General features: G+C 42.2%; 1 protein-coding gene across 6 annotated transcripts in view; it reads right to left on the bottom strand.

Annotated features, from left to right (window-relative positions):
• The window catches only part of gramd2aa (GRAM domain containing 2Aa), a 36,807-nt gene that overhangs the window by 2,299 nt on the left and 16,009 nt on the right, over positions 1-18,499 (bottom strand). For 4 of the 6 annotated variants that reach the window (XM_088641723.1, XM_088641722.1, XM_088641721.1 and 1 more), the window contains 10 exons: positions 16,860-16,973; positions 8,119-8,176; positions 7,445-7,517; positions 6,490-6,593; positions 5,400-5,498; positions 3,729-3,800; positions 3,140-3,202; positions 2,671-2,830; positions 1,602-1,695; positions 351-458 (listed from right to left, as the gene is read on the bottom strand). In XM_088641723.1, the coding sequence (XP_088497849.1) occupies positions 351-458; positions 1,602-1,695; positions 2,671-2,830; positions 3,140-3,202; positions 3,729-3,800; positions 5,400-5,498; positions 6,490-6,593; positions 7,445-7,517; positions 8,119-8,176; positions 16,860-16,963 (935 nt within the window). In that variant the 5' untranslated portion in view covers positions 16,964-16,973. Of the gene's footprint in view, positions 1-346; positions 459-1,601; positions 1,696-2,670; positions 2,831-3,139; positions 3,203-3,728; positions 3,801-5,399; positions 5,499-6,489; positions 6,594-7,444; positions 7,518-8,118; positions 8,177-13,149; positions 16,837-16,859; positions 16,974-18,499 lie in introns of those variants that run through there. The other 2 variants (XM_088641724.1, XM_088641720.1) reach the window with 2 other exon arrangements.

The following is an 18,499-nucleotide window of genomic DNA, read 5'->3' on the forward strand; positions in this document are numbered from 1 at the left end:
AAGGGTGCTCCTTGTGGTTTAGAGGAACACAGAATGATTATATTTACAGAAACACAGGTGAATCAGGTGAATTCTTCAGCACAAAATTTGATGTTGAGCTAAAACCTACAAGAGTCATTCTTGAAAGTGGTAAGGAGTCTTGTTCTTCTCTGTTGTTTGTTTCTGGTCTAAATACCTCAATATATCAGAGATGTGGAGATGGGCTTCCTTTCTTTAGGTGAACTCACTGGGTCCACTAACAAAAACAGACTACTCAAGCCTCATTCAATGCATCTTGTTTGCTTGCCAGGGAGAAACACAGGAATTTTGATGGACAAAACATCTATTTCTGACTGGGCTGGGAGGCCTACCTCTCACTCATGGGAAAGACGGGATTAGTGTTTAGGAAGGAAAGCTGCTGTTCCAGACTGGATACTCTGAATGCCAGGTAACAGGAAGACAGGATGAGCAGAATGATTCTATGGAGAAGAGAACCAAAATGTTAAAGCATGAGAATGAAAATGTAGCTTTAACTTTCATGTTGACTATGTTTCTAATCTTTACATAAAACAGGCGTTGATTCACGTCTTTCTGAAATGTGAAAATGTGTTCTACAGTTTGAACACTAGATGGCAGCACTGGAAAGGTCCAGCACAGTTTACAGAGCTTCCAGAAATGGTTCCACTCTTCCACTCTTCTCGTGGATGTAACACGACTATTTTATAAATAAATCCTGAATACTCAAATACTAAAACGTGTTTGTGTGGAATAAATGCGGAGTAAACCATATTATGAACAGAGCACAGTTCGTAGGGATTTTAAAAGTCTCAGAGTACCGAAGTAGTTATCAATACTGGACATTTATAAAGATTTTAAGAAAATGTGTATGCAGTGCTCCTACAGAAATATACACGCCACAGAATAAAGTGAGTGAAGAACTAACTCTTAAATATTCTCAAAGAATTAAAGACACCTTCTTAAGCCTTATTCTTATCTGAGAACAACACATTTTGAAAAGGGCTGGCAGAGGGCAGAGGGCAATGCGTTTTGTGAAACATGTTTCATAGCCCTCCACAGTCTAATAAACAACTAGCTGGTGAGCCTGAATGCAGTAGTGCATTTCCCCTTGGAGTAAATTACTGAAGAGCTTTCAGGGATTGTATGTATTATAAACAGTAAAAAAAATATTTTAAGCCCACAACATATTGCTCTCCTCCCAATTTCTAGACTTGCTGTTTTCATGAATTGCAAATGATTTCAAATATTCATAAATGAAAAACACAGACTACACTCACAGTATACTTGTTTGAATATCTACAAAGCAAAGCAAACTTCTGAAATAATAATAAAAAGTAATAAATATTAAAAACTATTTTTTTAAATCTAGCTAAAGTACAGCGGGGTTTTTTTTTTTGGGAGGAAAAGAGAAAGAATAGTGAATTCCCATAAACCTAAGCAGAGCAAAGAGCAGCCAATCAGACTGCAGTACCAGGATGGCCTGTTACTGGTGGAATGCAATTAGCTGTAGAAGCACATGGTTTACAGGAAGGTTTGAAGATAATGGCTTTGGAATGAGATACACTACTGTGCAGCTGATAGCAGTACAGCACTGACTCACTCACAGCAAGATGAAGAATTTGAGAAGCTGGTATTCCATCTGTCCAAGTTCAGGAACAGGCTCTGTCAACAGTATCTTCTCACTCTCCAAGCCTCTATCTGGAGCACAGAAAACAGTAACGGCAACAGGCAGGCGTCTTTATAAATGAATTGTTAGAAATTATATTAAGGCAGAAAGAGAAAACTGTGCTATTTTATCTCCCACTGCATGGACAAACACCACGGACGTGTCCACAGTGAATTATCAGATAATTGTAGCTGTGGCCAGTTCAGCCCTGGTTCTGGAGGCCCACACACCTGCTGGTGTGCATTCCAGTCCAGCTCAATTACTTAACTGAAGCCTTGAAGCAGCTCGCATGTTACCTGACTGGAGCCTTTGCCAGTCTGGAATTTTATCTTACTAATGATATACAATAGTTAAAAAAGTGTATTTTCTGGACACTCCACTCAAAGCGCTGTACAGGTAATGAAGACTCCCCTCCACCACCAGTGTGCAGCCCCACCTGGATGATGTGACGGCAGCCATAGTGCGCCAGAACGCTCACCACACACCAGCTCTCAGTGGGGAGGAGAGCAGAGTGATGAAGCCAATTCATAGATGGGGATTATTATCATGAGGCCATGACTAGTAAAGGCCAATGGGAAAATTGGCCAGGACACCAGGATAAACCCCTACTCCTTTCGAGAAACACTCTGGGATTTTTAATGACCACAGAGAGTCAGGCCCTCAGTTTTACATCTCATCCGAAGGACGGCATCATTTTATAGTACAGTGTTCCTATCACTATACTTGGGCATTAGGACCCACATGGAGCGCGCCCCGCTGGCCCCACTAACACCTCTTCCAGCAGCAACCATAGTTTTTCCCAGGAGTCTCCCATCCAGGTACTGACCAGGCCCACACCTGCTGAGCTTCAGTGGGCTGCCGAAAACAGTCCAAAAGCTTAAACCAATCCTGTTATTAAGTCAATTAAGGGATCCATTGTATAACCGATGCCTTGGCTGGAACAGAACGGAGCAGGACCAGGACTGTGTGATCAGGTGCCGCTGGAGGGTAGATATCAGGGTGCTGACCTTCCAGGGGCTCGCTGGCTGGGAAGGAGGCGTCCACAGTGCTCAGGCTGCTGGTGGAGTTGCCCAGGAGGTCGGGAAGGGAGGAGGACACAGAGGCTGTGGAGGTTTTCCGCCTCCACTTCAAGACCGGGGGGTACTCGTCAGGAACAGGGAACTCGTCCTGGGGGCACGGGGGGGGGGGGGGGGTGGAGAAAATCAGGCTCCACCTTCGCAACCGGAAACAGCCCCCCCCATGACTGCCTGCCGCAAGAAAGTCGCCTCAACGTGGGTGCGACTCTCCGATTGCAATACACTGGAACACACACAATACTTACATTCTGCTATACGGAATATTTCCTGGATCAGAGACTGAGCTCTGTCATGCTCAGGCATGAGCTCCGGAAATCGTTAACAAGCTGGGTTACGAATCACAACCTTGTTTCTTTACATGTCTTTGCATTCTCATGTGCGTCGCCGGTCTCGGTCTTACCAGGGATAAGGAACTGGGCTCCTCAGTGTACTGCTTGAGGCTCAGGCTCTTTTTGCCATTAACCTACAGGAGACAGTGATTGACCTGTTAATCCAAGTAAAATGATCTGTTGGATTGCTTTCGTTCCATAGATCAGAAATTAACAACGGCACTGGTCCACCAGATCAAAAGCCCATACAGAAAGCGACGCGTCAAAATGAACACGTCAGTGGAGTGTTCATTTGCAACAAACTGGAGAGTGCCTTTGGTCAGGTCAACTTACAGCTGTGCTTGATACCAAACAAATCTCATTTTCAAATCATGCTCCAAATCTCCTGCTCAAATCATAGATAATGAATTAAAGAACAGGACCACAAATATGTAAATCTGACTTCAGCATTTAAAAAGATGACGGGCAAGAGGAAACTTTACATAGCTGGGGGCCAACAATTTAAATTGAGCAAAGAACCTTATTTAAAAAACAAAGTAGCAACCTCTGGCTGATATGAACAAATAACATAAAATAGCAATCTAACTAGTAACCTGAAAATGTTTTGAACTACCAGCAATTAAGCTTTGGATATGGCAGTGAATGATATGGGATTCTTACCTGCAGGTGAGTGCAGACCCTTCTCAACACATCATAAACACTGTCCCGAGACAGAAGAGACACGAACACGTACTGCAAGACAGGGACAGCACAAAACCTTCAATCAACCCTACTGCACATCTCCTTCTGCACTTACACAGCTCATTTTCCTGCTTTTTTAAAGTAATTGTAAAACAAAAAGTATCAACTATGCAGCAGTCTTTTTATATACAGAAAATGAAAAAGTTTAGACATGGTTTTGAAAAACAGACTGGAGTTTATTTAGATATCACTGCACCCAAACAATTGTTACTACATTAGTGAACACCTGCATTCCCTCCTAGATGAAAATGTCACCAAATATAGACCTAAAGAAATGTATTGTTCATTTTTTATTCCTTTTCTCAGGTTCCATAAAAGCTTATTAAGATACAAAAAGCTAAACATGTTTTCCTTCAAGTTCAGTTTTGTTTAGCCAAACTAGGCACTGCAGAATGTTTCATACTACATACGGGTCTTTCTACATTTCTGACCATGGTGATGACACAAACCAAACTAAATATTTAAAATGATTCTGTTTTCCAAAGAACACAGTGTATTAAAAGCGTATTAAAGGCACAAAGAGGAAAAACAAGGTCTGCATGTCTGCAGAAACCACAATCTTGATGGCAGTTCTACCACCATCAACAAGATAATCCACAAGTTACTGCATTACATTACTTTCTACATATGTCCTGGAGTACATGGTACAGTACCTTATAGTCCAACACTCTTCATTTTACTACTACTGAACTACTTTAAAATTACAGAGCAAGTAAAACAAATGTCCTATCTCATACTCTCTGTGTGTTATTTGATCAAAATGCTTCTGAAAGATGACAGCCCAGAACAGAAGGGAATTAACAGGGCTCAATTGTACAGGTTCGGATCTCTGACAGATCTCTTAAACAGGCAGGCAGCCACAAGTCCAGCACCACACAAAACAATCTGGTTTTGTGTTAACATTCTATCAGGACAACCCAAAGCCCGGTCAGCTCCAAAATAATCTTTCCCTGTTGATGGATTGCTCTGTTTCAGGCTCACACCTCCCCCGCAACTTTCAAAATGTATATAAAACGATAATCAATCTTGTCAAACATGCAGAAATGCCAGTCACCACATAATCTACTGTAAACTTTCTTTATTTGTTCCTACTCAAAATGCAAGTATAGGGCTGCCCAGTATTTATTTGGGAAACAGAATCCCTTGGAGAGGCTACTTCATTTATGTAAACTGTCAACACCATCAACTCCCTCTTACGTCGTGGGAAGTTCCTTCAAGCCTCTCACACAGCAAGCATTCACACAGTCTGCTGGGATTTTGAGGTGTTTTGTTATTGAGGCCTCCCTGTATATACAGCCACACCATGTGTGCAGCACGGTCTGCAGAGCCATTCATATAACCCAGAGCTTTGCCAGAGGATGCCGGCGTATGAAGAAAATGAGGCATGAGGCATTTATGAGAGAAGGAAAACAAAACATAGCCCAGCAGGCATGCCTCGTGGGTGATGTTGAGAGCCGATTTATTTGGCTAACTCCAATTTGACTCCCACCCTCATTTTCATGCCCCCATCCTCATATCAGCTTGACAAAACAGTACAGGATAAACCTGGACCTGCATGTTCGTTCTGCCCCTCAGGGGTACGTAGCATACCTTTTGACTGGTGTCAGTGGTGATGGCGAGCCCATTGGGAACCAACCCCGCTGTTTTGTGCTTCTTCACCAGCCGTACGGACACCACAGGGATAGCCACCTGCCAAGAGGAACAAAGGGGCACCGCGTGTTATCCGAATGCGTCATTCACAGAAAAGCTTTACTCAGAATGGGCAGTGGAGAGGCTGCCTGGCTATCACTCTGCACCCCCTTGACAGAGTGAGCAAAGAATCCCAAGAATGTGCCCAAACCCTGTCTGCACAGCGTTCAGAGCCGGTTCAGAGTCACAGTCAACAACTCGCCTCGGTTTCTAAGGTCAGGACATGAACAATAACAACTAAGGAGGAAAAAGTCAGAGCTTTTCTTTTTCACTTCTACTGAACATTAGTTCTGGTTCTGATTTTGAACAGGCTATAAATAGACAGAACAGTCTATCTTGAGAACTCTGTGCTGATCAAATTGATGAGTCCTTAATTACCATTACCACCGGAGTCAGCACAGTAGAAAACGATGAGAAGCAAAGGGCATGACTCACAGTGGGCACTAGCACAAAACTACCACACTCTGAGGCAAGAGTCACACTTTAATAACCACTGCAAAAAGAGAGAGAGCTTTTGTTGTTGTTGTTGTTGTTGTTGTTGTTGTTGTTGTTGTTGTCTTAAAATATTACTTACACTCAAGAAAGGTACAGTACATTACTGTCAAAAGTTACTTTAACACATTTGTCAGCTTTGAAAATCACCGATATGAGCAGCACTTGTATACCTGTTCACAGCAAGTCAAAGTGTTAGCAGCAGAATCCTGTTTCTGAATAGGAAACTCAAATTTAAAACTGGCTTAGAGGCGAATTCTATTAACCTGATTTTTAGATACTGCGTGTATTTGGCAACGATTTGGTATGAAGTCCACACATTCCTCTTTTCTTGCGATTAAATCTAAACATTCTCTTCACAAGCTGAAGGCTTGTGAGAAAAGATAAGAAACCCCAACAGTCTCAGGTATCATGAGATTAAGGGGCCATGTTGGCTTGTCCAGAGGCAGGTCAGTGTAAGTCTTGTCAAGTTACTCTTTATATTTAACCTGAGAATTACCTTGATGTCTTTCCCAAAGAAGTTGGCATAGAAACACAGCCAGTTCTTGGAGATATAAAGGCGTCCTTGTAGAAGTATGTCTCTGAGGAGCGCACACGAGTACACTGTAAAACACACACAGAGGAGACAGATGAGGGCACCAGAGCTGTCTTGTATTGGCTTTCAAACTGAAACGCAAACTGGAGATCTCAAGGCAACAGTGTGGAATAAAGAGGAGAACCACTTGACGTCAATACTGACTAAAAGAGACACTTTTTAAAATGCAATCTAAGACATACAGGAGATAAATCTCAAACTGATGCAAGCAGTTTATCTCTCCTAAATTGTCACTAAGAAGTCTCCCTTGTATCTGGTGGTACTTAAAATTGTGTGATTGTGCATTGCATTCAATTCAAAAGGTGTTACAGTTACAGTATATATATTCAGTCTCACCATTTATTTTTGAGTTAAACCCACACAATTTGGAATCGCCAGTTGCGCGTCTGTCTTGTCTTGGCTCACAGCAGCAAACCCTGCAGCCGCACAAGGGGAACCAGAGAATATATCCCAGCAAGCAACAGGTACAAGGCAGGACACACCCTGGATGGGACGCAAGTCCATCGCGGGGCAACCAAGAAAGCCCTGGCTGACCAATCCCACCCTACCCCCAATAATGCTCCGCCAGTTGTGCACTGTGGTGGTTTCTCTTTATATAGTAGAAATCTGTCTGTTGCCTTTAATTCTGTTTTATAACAACAGGACTCAGACTCGACCCTGCAAAACTCAGGAAAACCCCTTTGTCAGCTGAGACACTTGGGAGCTCCTGCAGACATAGCAACAAAGCAGGTCAGGAAGCAAGGCCATCCGGACTTTAACATTTTAATTCCTAGATTTATGGACAGAGTTTTATGATACAATGCCAGTGGCTGCAGAGGAAGAGGTTATCTCTATTTCCCGAGAGCAGACCCTTCCCTACCTTTCATCAGAATCTCTTCTTGGGGCACACTCTGGAACAGCTTGTGGTACTGGGAGTTGTACTTATTCACCGTCTGTCAGGAAATACGGAGAAGAGACAACATTGGCGAAAACACGTGGTGGTCTGTGAATTTCTCCTATCCTTTCAGTATAGCCTTTGAATTTCACTTCATTTTCAACAACAGCTGAATCATGTCATCCATTTCTGTGGATTCTCCTAGTACATTTACACTTCACTCAAAACCCTACAGCTGTTTCAATAAGTAGGGCAACTCCACAGGGCAATTTGTAAAAGAGCATTTATATTTCGCGTAGGTCCACGGACCTTACAATGGAAACTCAATGGAACTGACAATCATGTCATCTGTGCTCATAACACCCACTCATTCATGGTTATGTTCAGTACGAGAAGGAACTGTAGAAAGTAAATTACATCATTCAACGTCATCATGATTTACACGGCCTGGATAAAATACGAGCACTTTCATAATGTGTAACTTTGTTATTGTGCAGCTGTGTTCAGGAGGACAGATAAAAGGATAATCTGTGAATTCTCTAAATAAAATAGAAATAGTCACTTTACAGATTACGGCTTAGTTAATAAAATTAACTGTATTAATAAAATACAGAAAATAAAACATTTTCAAATATATAACATATATAAATAATACTCACTGATCCTCTATAACATTTCTTCACATCGTCATAGGGCATAGTCTCGATCTCCTGAACCCTAAAAGATCATTTATATACATATATAATGGATTACACTTTAAAACACATTTTGCAGCAGAACACTGAGAGGTCCTTTAAAAAAGCTCCTTTTTTGTATTAGATGCAATATTCTTCACCCAGTGTTTCTCTGTAGAAGATCACTATGAAATAATAACCATCAAGAACAGCATTTGTCCCCTAATTACTATGTTACTTTGGTTCCTTTTCCTGCTTAACATTCAGTAAACACAAAGAAACTAAAAAAATGTCATAAATCAATAAAAGCAATATCAGAGATAGCGGAGGATATTTGTGCCGAACAGTTGTTTCAGCTCACATCAAGCAAAACATTCTTCCCACTGAACACTGAAACCATTCCCCAGTATATTCTCATGATCAGTCTTGACAAGTCTTTTCAGAAGTAATGTTTTGCAGGGAAATCGTGGCATCACAAGCAGCAATTATACCAATGTCTTCATTAACTTTATAATCTCTTTTTCTGCTGCAATGTCCTACTGTAGTTGCTGCACACCACAGTCTTGGAGCTCAGGCTGTGCTGACAATGGCAAGATGCCCGACTGTAGGTTTATAACTGCTCTAAGGTGATGGCAACTCCAGCCACGATCAGAGACAAAGTCCCCTGTGTTACAGGCTGAGCACAGAACAGGTCGGTGAGTAGACAAATACCACAGTCACAGTACTGCAGCGTCCTGCATTTAGTAAACGGCTTGGAAATCAAGCGATAAAAATGAGTTCACAACGTGAACTCAATTAACAAAATAGAAAACATCCTTCAGCTGCTAAGGGGTTCACCAGTGGTTTCTTAGCTCTCCTCCAGAGCTCCCAGCTGTGCAGTATTCACCCCTCACTGGAAACCTCAGACACCTGCTGAGGAGAAGCCATGTCCTCAAGAAAGAGGAGGTTAGCTGTCAGGAGCCCAAGAGTGGAAAGACCGACAGCTGGCCCCTCTCAGGCAGATACTCACCCTGGCTGCCTGTCACACCCTGCCATCACACCAGACACGTCAAACTGGGTGTTTATGGAAATTCATCCAGACAGAAACAAAATGCAAACTAGGAGTGCACTGAGAGCAACATGCATTAAAGGTCACCTCACAGAAGTTTACTTGCTGTGAATAACAAGAGGCAGAATTTCCGATGACATTATTGGCTTGTTCTTACACCTGTCCACCTACCCTCCTCTCGGGGTCGACAAGGACTGGAGCTCAGGGCTGGTGTCCGAGTCTCCAGCACTGCCCACTGAGGAAACTACCGGAGAACTAAAGTCACATGGACTCCTGCTCCCAGAAGCTGACTTTATATGTAATCCGACTAAGAAGAACAGAATGTAAAACAAAATGTAATCCTGGCCAAAGAACCACTAAACTCAGAGTGAACTATTACTTACATAATAAAGCACACTGAGTATCATTCACAATCTGCTTTTAAACTGGTTAATGGTTTTATAACGACATCCAGTTTTCAGCCAAATATACACAGGACCCTTCCTTAAGCAAGAATCCTCCAATTAAAAAATGTTATTTTCTGTTCTTTACGGATTCTTCCATATTCGTGACCTATCATCAATAGCTGAACCACATATATTGCATACGGTTAAGAAATTAAGAAGCTGCGCATGACAGGAAACATTCAGCCCATTAGTATTTTTAAACCTTCAATCAGAAACCAACTGAAAATGAGTATGTAAATTATCTGACTAATTCAGCAACCTACATGACAGTCATTCGGCTAGATATAAAGCAAAGCTGAGATATAGCTCCCTATGATTTGTCTACACTGTAGAGACCATCTTGGAATTTAACATTTCAAATCCCTGATTCTAAATAGCACTCCTTAAATTGAGCTTAAATTGGTTTAATGTCTTACAGTCCTGGACAGGGAGTGCACATCGACAATAGACTGGAGTGGTCTAGGAACACCGAGGCCATCTATAAGAAGGGTCAGAGCCGACTTTACTTCTTGAGGAGGCTCAGGTCCTTCAATGTATGTAGTAAGATGCTACATATGTTCTGTCAGTCGGTTGTGGCGAGCGCCATTTTCTCCGCGGTGGTATGCTGGTTCTCTGGGATTAGAGCAGGGGATGCTAAAAGGCTGAACAAGCTCATCAGAAGAGCAAGCTCTGGCATTGGGTCTGGCCTGGACCCCTTGGAGGTAGTGGCTGAGAGGAGAATGGTGTCCAAACTAGAGGCCATCATGGACAACATCTCCCATCCCCTCTATGACAGCTTGTGGAAATGAAGAGCACGTTCAGCAATAGACTGATCCATGCACGGTGCGACAGGGAGTGCTACAGGAGATCATTCTGCCTTCTGCCATAAGACTGTACAACGCATCCACCTTGTGTGTGGGCAGGGGCAACATTGACAGTGACCTGTTTTTGGACTAAATAGTAAACTATCTGCTTACATCTGGCTTTTCCTGTCTACAACTGTTTTTTTGCTTTTTGTGCAATATATGCCAGGGACCTGTGCAATACATTTATATTTATATTGTGCAATACGACTTTTTTGTGTACTGTTCTGTTCTGGTTTGTTCTTTGTGTGTTCTGGACTGTGAGCAACTCTTCTTAGCACACTTCTCACTGACTGTTCTGACTGTATTGTATTGTTGTATTATTGTATCATTTTGTTACACTGTGGCTGTGTTGTCTGTGATAAGCTGCCGTTGCACTGCAATTTCCCTCACGGGATCAATAAAGTATCTATAGCAATGAGCCAGGTAGTAACCTGACTCAGTATCCAGACATGCAAATTCTGTTGATCAGGCTCAGGAGCTAGGAAATGAGTGACAAATGCTCAGTGTTATTCCATGCAGAGAGCTTCTTTCAGGACACTTTGCTTCAGAAAACCACTGGCCAGATCAGTAGCCGTTCACCAAGTGTGCACAGTCTGAAAACATCTTGCTCTAGGACAGGCTTGTGCAAGAACATTACTAAGAACTAAACATGGTGATCTATTACTGTGCTGAAGGGACGGGACTTTAAGTAGGGGTTTTCACTGCATGAGAGAAACCCTTCATGGTACTTCTACTTACAGTGACATTCCCTGTTCAAAGAAAATAAATGAAGAAAATAAATTCATTATAGGGTGGGTGATGTGAAGATGGGACAGATATTCGCCTTACCGAGCCATGCTTCCAGAATCGTGTTTAAGTGTGAAGTCAAGAAAGGACCCCCTCCTTGCACCAAGGTACGGTTACTTTGGCACTTAATATATCAGATTAAAGAGTATTTAAATTCATCATACATCATTATATGTCTTTCAATAAATATATCATATAAACCCAGCCCAAATCGGTTCTGTTGGTTGGAATTTAACAAAGAACGCAGATGTAGGTGGGTCACATGCATTCTGAAGCACATTACTACTAACAGTACGTTACTAGTCAAGAGGTTTCTTCTTTTTGTTATTTATATATACCATATTTGAGTAGGGGTCCCAGAAGATACAGCTCTGCATAAGGGAGCTACACTGCGAATATTTTGTTGCTACAATGAACTAAACCGATTTTTTCAGGACTTCCTTATAAAGAAATGCTGTTTCCATTACAGGAAGGCTTTTTTTCAGTATTCTAACAAAGTCTGCTATGTGTAGATCTAATCTCGTCAATCAACACAGGACTTCAGTAAACCCAGTCACATGCCCTCAAAGAACCAGGCTGAATACCAGAAAAGCTGTAGTGACCTCTCTGGGCAGGACAGTAATATATCAGAGTGCATGTCTCCTTGGTTATAGAGACATAGCTTTTTTTCTCTGAGCTTACAGTGTATCCACTTTGCAACAAATACTCCCACTTCATTCTCTATAATCTGCAATTAGTACAGTTCAGTACACAGATCTAGCACTATTTACAAGATGCCTTCAAACCTACATACTGTTCACTGTTTATATGAACTGACTTTCTTCTTTTAGACCTCAGTCCATGTTCTTTGCATCTAAAAATAGCCACGGTCCTCTCAGACAACCTTTAGTCATGGGATTCGTCTAGTGACCCCTCCCTGGACTCCCTCCTGTCTTTCCATGTGAAGAGACAAGTAATTACAGTGGATGAAACATATTAGATGAAGGGTCTGTTTTTGTACATATTGAAGCCTTTGAACCAAAGCTCTGAATTTCTAGTTTACTAGATGACCAGTCATGAGATCTTTTCAAAGTTTTCTTCTTTTCATTATTTTAATATTTCAAATTAATAGTGGAAAAGACAAAATACACTCAGAACCACCTTGTCAAATAAGAGATTAATCCCACCATTAGTGTAACCAAGAGCCAAATAATTACCCTGTTCTTTTGTTTTTTTTAAAATATTCAGCGGTTTATAGTGTAAGGCCCATGGCACGGGTGAATGCTGATCTGAGATTGTAACAGGTGCCTTGACATGTTTTTCTGAACTTAGCCTGATGCTCTGGGGATAGTAAGAATGCCTTCTAGCCTCAGAGGAGCTGAAATTAATTTATTCGGAAAACAAAAACATAGCTCGCACCAGTTGACACGCTGAATTTGCGTGCATCAGTCAAGACAGACCTGTTTGCATGGATATTGGGCAAGGCAAAGACACATTTTTAATTAATGATTCAGAGGCTGTGTACATATTTTGAACGGCTTGTGTAAGCATTACACATTACCTTTTCCTATTAATTGCAGCCCTTGTACACATCAGCACATCACAGCAGCCTTTACATTCTTATCACCTTTCGCAGTTCTTGGAGTTTGAAATTTTTCCAACTGACTGGGCAGCCAAAGCACAGAAGGAACTGAATGGCACATTCGAGCCGACGTTCAGTTAAGATCAAGTAGTAGATGAAAGTCCTCGATTGTAAAGATATAAAAATGTACTGATTTCTTTTGGTGTGTATTAATCTGTCTGTAACATGGCAGCAAATGTTTAAAAAATATCCCTCAAGGATGAATGCAATACCAGAGATATGAAGCGGCAACTATCTGATTCAGTCTGCTTTGGGAATTTAAACACTTACTGTTTACTGTATATAGGCGGAGTGGTGGCACTCTGGCTAAGGATCTGTGCCTGTGGCTGGAAGGTTGCCAGTTCAAATCCCATGGCCGGCAGAGGAATCCTACTCCATTGGGCCCCTGAGCAAGGCCCTTAACCCCAACTGCTCCAGGGGTGCCGTACAATGGCTGACCCTGCGCTCTGACCCCAGGCTTCTCCCTGTCTGTGTCTCATGAAGAGCAAGCTGGGGTCTGCGAAAAGACAAATTCCTAATGCAAGAAATTGTATATGGCCAATAAAGTGATCTTATCTTATACAACTGCTTTGGTGACAATGATTTGAAGTGGATGTGATGCCGGGCTTTTTAAAAGTTTGGCACTGTTTTGCTGTGTTCACAAGATGGTTATAAAGTCTCATGATACAGCTCTAATTGAAAAACACTTGAGTACAACAGGACATTGAATCAGTACTACAGGGTGTAACTGAAGAGGTATTAAGACTGTACATTCAAGTATTTGAAATTCAGTATCATCAATCTTACAGAAACTAATGGGGAAAAAAAGCCAACCTGATCTCAAAGTGTAATTAATTCCCCTACTGACATTTTGCCATTTGGCTTTTGAAACAGACAAGGAAAAGGGCTCCTCACTATCTGCTCTATATTTTAAAAGGTAGAGAGTTACAACACTGCGCTAAGATTGAAGAACATCTCTCCGTCACTCTGGGTTCATGGCCAGTGTGCAGTGCATATTCAGAAAGTAATTAAAACGGAAGGAGAATCTAAATGTGGAAAGGGAACACCTGCAGTGACAGGAAATGCAGGCTTTCAAATAAATTATTGAAAGGTACGAGGAAAGAAGGAGCACAGAGCCATGATCGATGTGCCAGGAGGATTCTGAAAGCAACAGAGTTCTGAACCGTAAGAGATTGGGGATACAGGACTGTTCTCCATGCAGTCCCCATTGTCAGGTAGAGCAAGCTCAGCCGCCTCAGTAGAAAGAGGCCTGTGGTTGTGTCCTGTTTCACAGCAAAGTAAAGAGCTCTGGTATGAGGTTTGGTCTTGGCCTTCATTCTTTAAAAGTGTACTTACAGTATGCTGCAAATGTGTGCAGGACAAATAGGGGTTACTTCAGCATTAGGTTATGTGCATTAAAAAAATGGTACACGTGTTACTAATTATTTGTGGTAATGAGGTATTTTACCATTTCTGCTCATCTCCTGTTGCAGTCAGGTTTTATCCAAATAAAAAAGAGCTACATAGATCTGTCGATACTTTCCAGTCCCTGGAAACAGTTTATCTGTCTTCAGTGCATCTCAGATTATCATTTTTATTTTCTAACATTTTCTTTTGTGTAAGAAAATGTATTTTCTTCCAATTTTTGCCTTATTTGTTTCTATAACACTTCCTTAGTAACAAAGACTTTTAATTGGTTTAAAACTAATACAAAAAGAAACTGACTTTTTTTTTACGAATTCCAGAACACAAAGAGTTACGCAAACCAACCAAAACACACAACAAAAAATCATACGGCAGAGATGTTGCTAACGATCTCAGTCTGTTGCTATGGAATGGCACGTTAGATGCATTTGGGTGTGGCATGCTCTTTCTAAATCAGAAAGTACCGGCCCTTTCTGTGAACACAATACGTCTTGGAGTCTGAAGAAGTGAAAAGAAAAACCTGTGATGTCATTTGTGTGGGTGTGAAGTATCAGCCTGCTTTCATGAAAATGTTCAAATATTAAGAAAAACTAACAAAACATGAACACTAAACACAGCAACGTGTGGGAATGTCACACTACTCCTGCTATGACTTTGTTACATTTTGAGTGGTTTCAAAAAAGTCTTAATGGACCTGTTTTCATCATATTAAAACCTGCTCTCCCACAAGAGAGCTCTCCCAACAAGCACAATAGGGGGGCCAGGAAACCGGTCTGAACTTGTGCTGAAGAAGAGGAAGAGTCATGTGTGAAAGAATAAGAATGAAATGTGAAATATCGTCCATGAGGCTTGGCATTTCAGAACTTGTTAGCTACTGAAAGAAACCAGCACAAGGGGGCCAGGAGTTTGAAATTTTTCCAACTGACTGGGCAGCCAAAGCACAGAAGGAACTGAATGGCACATTCGAGCCGACGTTCAGTTAAGATCAAGTAGTAGATGAAAGTCCTCGATTGTAAAGATATAAAAATGTACTGATTTCTTTTGGTGTGTATTAATCTGTCTATAACATGGCAGCAAATGTTTAAAAAATATCCCTCAAGGATGAATGCAATACCAGAGATATGAAGAGGCAACTATCTGATTCAGTCTGCTTTGGGAATTTAAACACTTACTGTTTACTGTATATAGGCGGAGTGGTGGCACTCTGGCTAAGGATCTGTGCCTGTGGCTGGAAGGTTGCCAGTTCAAATCCCATGGCCGGCAGAGGAATCCTACTCCATTGGGCCCCTGAGCAAGGCCCTTAACCCCAGCTGCTCCAGGGGCGCCGTACAATGGCTGATCCTACACTCTGACCCCAAGCTTCTCTCTCCCTGTCTGTGTGTCTCGTGGAAGAAATACAAGAAATTGTATGTGGCCAATAAAGTGATCTTATCTTACAAGGAATGCCTCCCAGCACAATAAGGAAGAGGTCATCTGAGCTGAGCTCTACCCTTGCAGTCACAAATACCGATTCATGAAATGAAACTCAAAGAGCATATGGCCAAATAATGAGACAGAAGGCAAAAAATGTAGTATGTGTATGTAGTATGAAAATGTGTCCTCTTAAAATGTAGTAATTAAAAGGGGGAGGGAAATAAATAGAGAAATCTGACCTTATGTGTAAAAGTTAAATACATTAAGCCCACTTCAGAGGCTCATTCATGTTTGCTACAGGGGTCCCTGTTTTCTACTTTTCAGACTTCTTACATACAGTATCATGCATAACGTGCTTCATTTACTGCACTGTTTGTGCTTAGACTAAAACAATTTCTAGTATTATACAAGTTGGAAGTGTGCACAGGTCTGGACACAGGGGAGAGACACACTACAGTGTTGCACAGTTTGTCAATGAGCCTCAGACCCCTGTGCAGGTCAGACAGGTTTCCCCAAAACACTCACTCTCTGGCCTCCTGCTGGGACACTACATTACATAACGGGACTTTCCTGAAGGAACACGCATCCAATTGGTAAACAGGAAGGTAACGGCACAAATGGGATAAAAAAGCCAGAATGGTGTCCAAATTAATAGCCATCATGGACAACATCTCCCATCCCCTCTATGACATGCTTGTGAGAATGAAGAGCACGTTTAGCAATTGGCTGACCCATCCGCGGTGCGACAGGGAGCGCTACAGGAGATCATTCTGCCTTCTGCCACAAGACTGCACAACGCACCCACCTTGGTCTGGGCAGGGGCAACACTGACAGTGACCTGTTTTTGGACTAAACATTAAACTCTCTGCTTACATCTGGCTTTTCCTGTTTACAACTGTTTTTGTGCAATATATGCTAGGGGCTTGCGCACTTTATTTTTATATTTATAATTGTTTTGTGTACTGTTCTGTTTTTTTTTATATTATGTATGTGAGCAACTTTTTTTTAGTGCACTTCTCACTGACAGTACTGACAGTATTGTGTTTTGTACTGTTGTATTATTTCGCTACACTTTGCTCTGTTGACTGTGCTAAGCTGCTGTTGCAGAGCAATTTCCCTCAAGGGATCAATAAAGTATCAGTCTTCGATAACGAGCGACTTGCCTGCACTGAGGGAGGGTCTGGCTCTCTCCCTCCTTGGTGGGCTCCCCCTCATTCTGGAAGGCCAGGAAGCTGATGTCCTCACTAAGCTCCTGCTGCTCGCTCATTGCCTTTGGCCTGCGCACAAAAAAAAGCACAAGAGAAAGAGTGTGAAACGTTTTATACACCTATTTATACACCATCTCGGGCGCAGCTCGACCCTGGGAAGCAGGACATGGTTCACGCGCCAGTATTGAACTAGAGCTGTGATAAGGCTCTAACATTGAGCTGAACTCAGCTGAGCAGCACTACAAACCCGTGTGCTTTCCCACATCCTATTGTGGTCTTTCGGACTGGGGTCGTGTGCACAAAGCACAGCCCAGCGCTGCCGGAGCGGAAGGCAAAGGAAACTCGTTGCTTCCTGATCTGCCTATTCTGGGGGCTATATTTGCTGTCTCGGTTTCCTGGGGGGGTGGGGGGGGGCAAGAGCTTATTTTGTTATTTGAAGTTTATTTGTTTTAGGGGTTCCTTCTTAGAAGGTCCTGGCAGGTTCGTTTTTTTTCCCCTCAGTTAAGTTTCTTTTCTCTTGATTCCCACACACTGGATGGGCCTCCAGAGAAAGGAGAGATGCACTCACCCACCACTAAGGGTCTTGGATCTTCCCCCACTGACAAATAACAGCATATCGTTGCTGTCTGGCCAAACACCCGTCCCTCACCACGCGGAGGTGTATGCTAGTCGTGGGACAAGAGCTCGTCTGAAACGCAACCCTGTGAGAGGACCTGATCCGGTTTGGGCAGAGGGTTTCCAAAACACTTCCCACCAGACAGGAAGCGAAAGACCGCCTCTGGTATCATTTCTTTGGAAACTGAAATTTCAAAGGGGTGCACTGCTCTAAATAACCTTCCTTCCTCCTTTAAAAAAAAAACTGCAAACGGACTTTCTGGGAAACCAGCCTTAATATCTAAAACACAGCATCATTAAAATTCACTTAATTTGTCTAAACAGCAGGAAAGGCCTTTATCTGGGGCTGTTTGAATGTCATTAATATTCAAACAGCTGGAGATTAAATGGAGCATGCACAGGGTAATGGGAAACTGGGCACCTTTATCCACAAAGATTCTCTCTGGGAAATCTAGCCAAAAGGTACTTTCTTTCTTTCACAACCTGTGTGAAGAATGATCCTTGAAGCAGGTGGAGTTTGACAGATAACTGTATCAAACAGAGACTTTAAGGTGAAGGTTGCACTTCATAACTGCAGGCTATTCTCCTGACTCTGCCTGAATTAATTAACTGCAGGGCGGAACAGAAATTGTCAATTTCCTTGAAATCTTTTGTCACCTTAAATATTTTTTCCCATTAACTCTATTTCCCAGGATGTCTTCCTCTGGTTCTCCTGTAACTGAGTTGCTCTTGACAGTGTGTAATGACAACAAGTGGATCTACCTTCATACCAAAGTGCTTAAGGGAAATAGTTAAATCATCTCTAGAAAAAAAAATGACAGTTGATAAGAGGTCAGTTAGCTCAGTTGGTTAGAGCATGGTGCTTCAACCCAGCTACTCCAGGGGTGCTGTATAAATGGCTGACCCTGTGCTCTGACCCCAAGCTTCTCTCCCTGTCTGTGTGCCTCATGGAGAACAAGCTGGGGTATGCAAAACAGACA

Source organism: Lepisosteus platostomus, chromosome 7, assembly GCF_059453375.1.
Source record: "Lepisosteus platostomus isolate fLepPlt1 chromosome 7, fLepPlt1.hap1, whole genome shotgun sequence".
Lineage (NCBI taxonomy): Eukaryota > Metazoa > Chordata > Actinopteri > Semionotiformes > Lepisosteidae > Lepisosteus > Lepisosteus platostomus.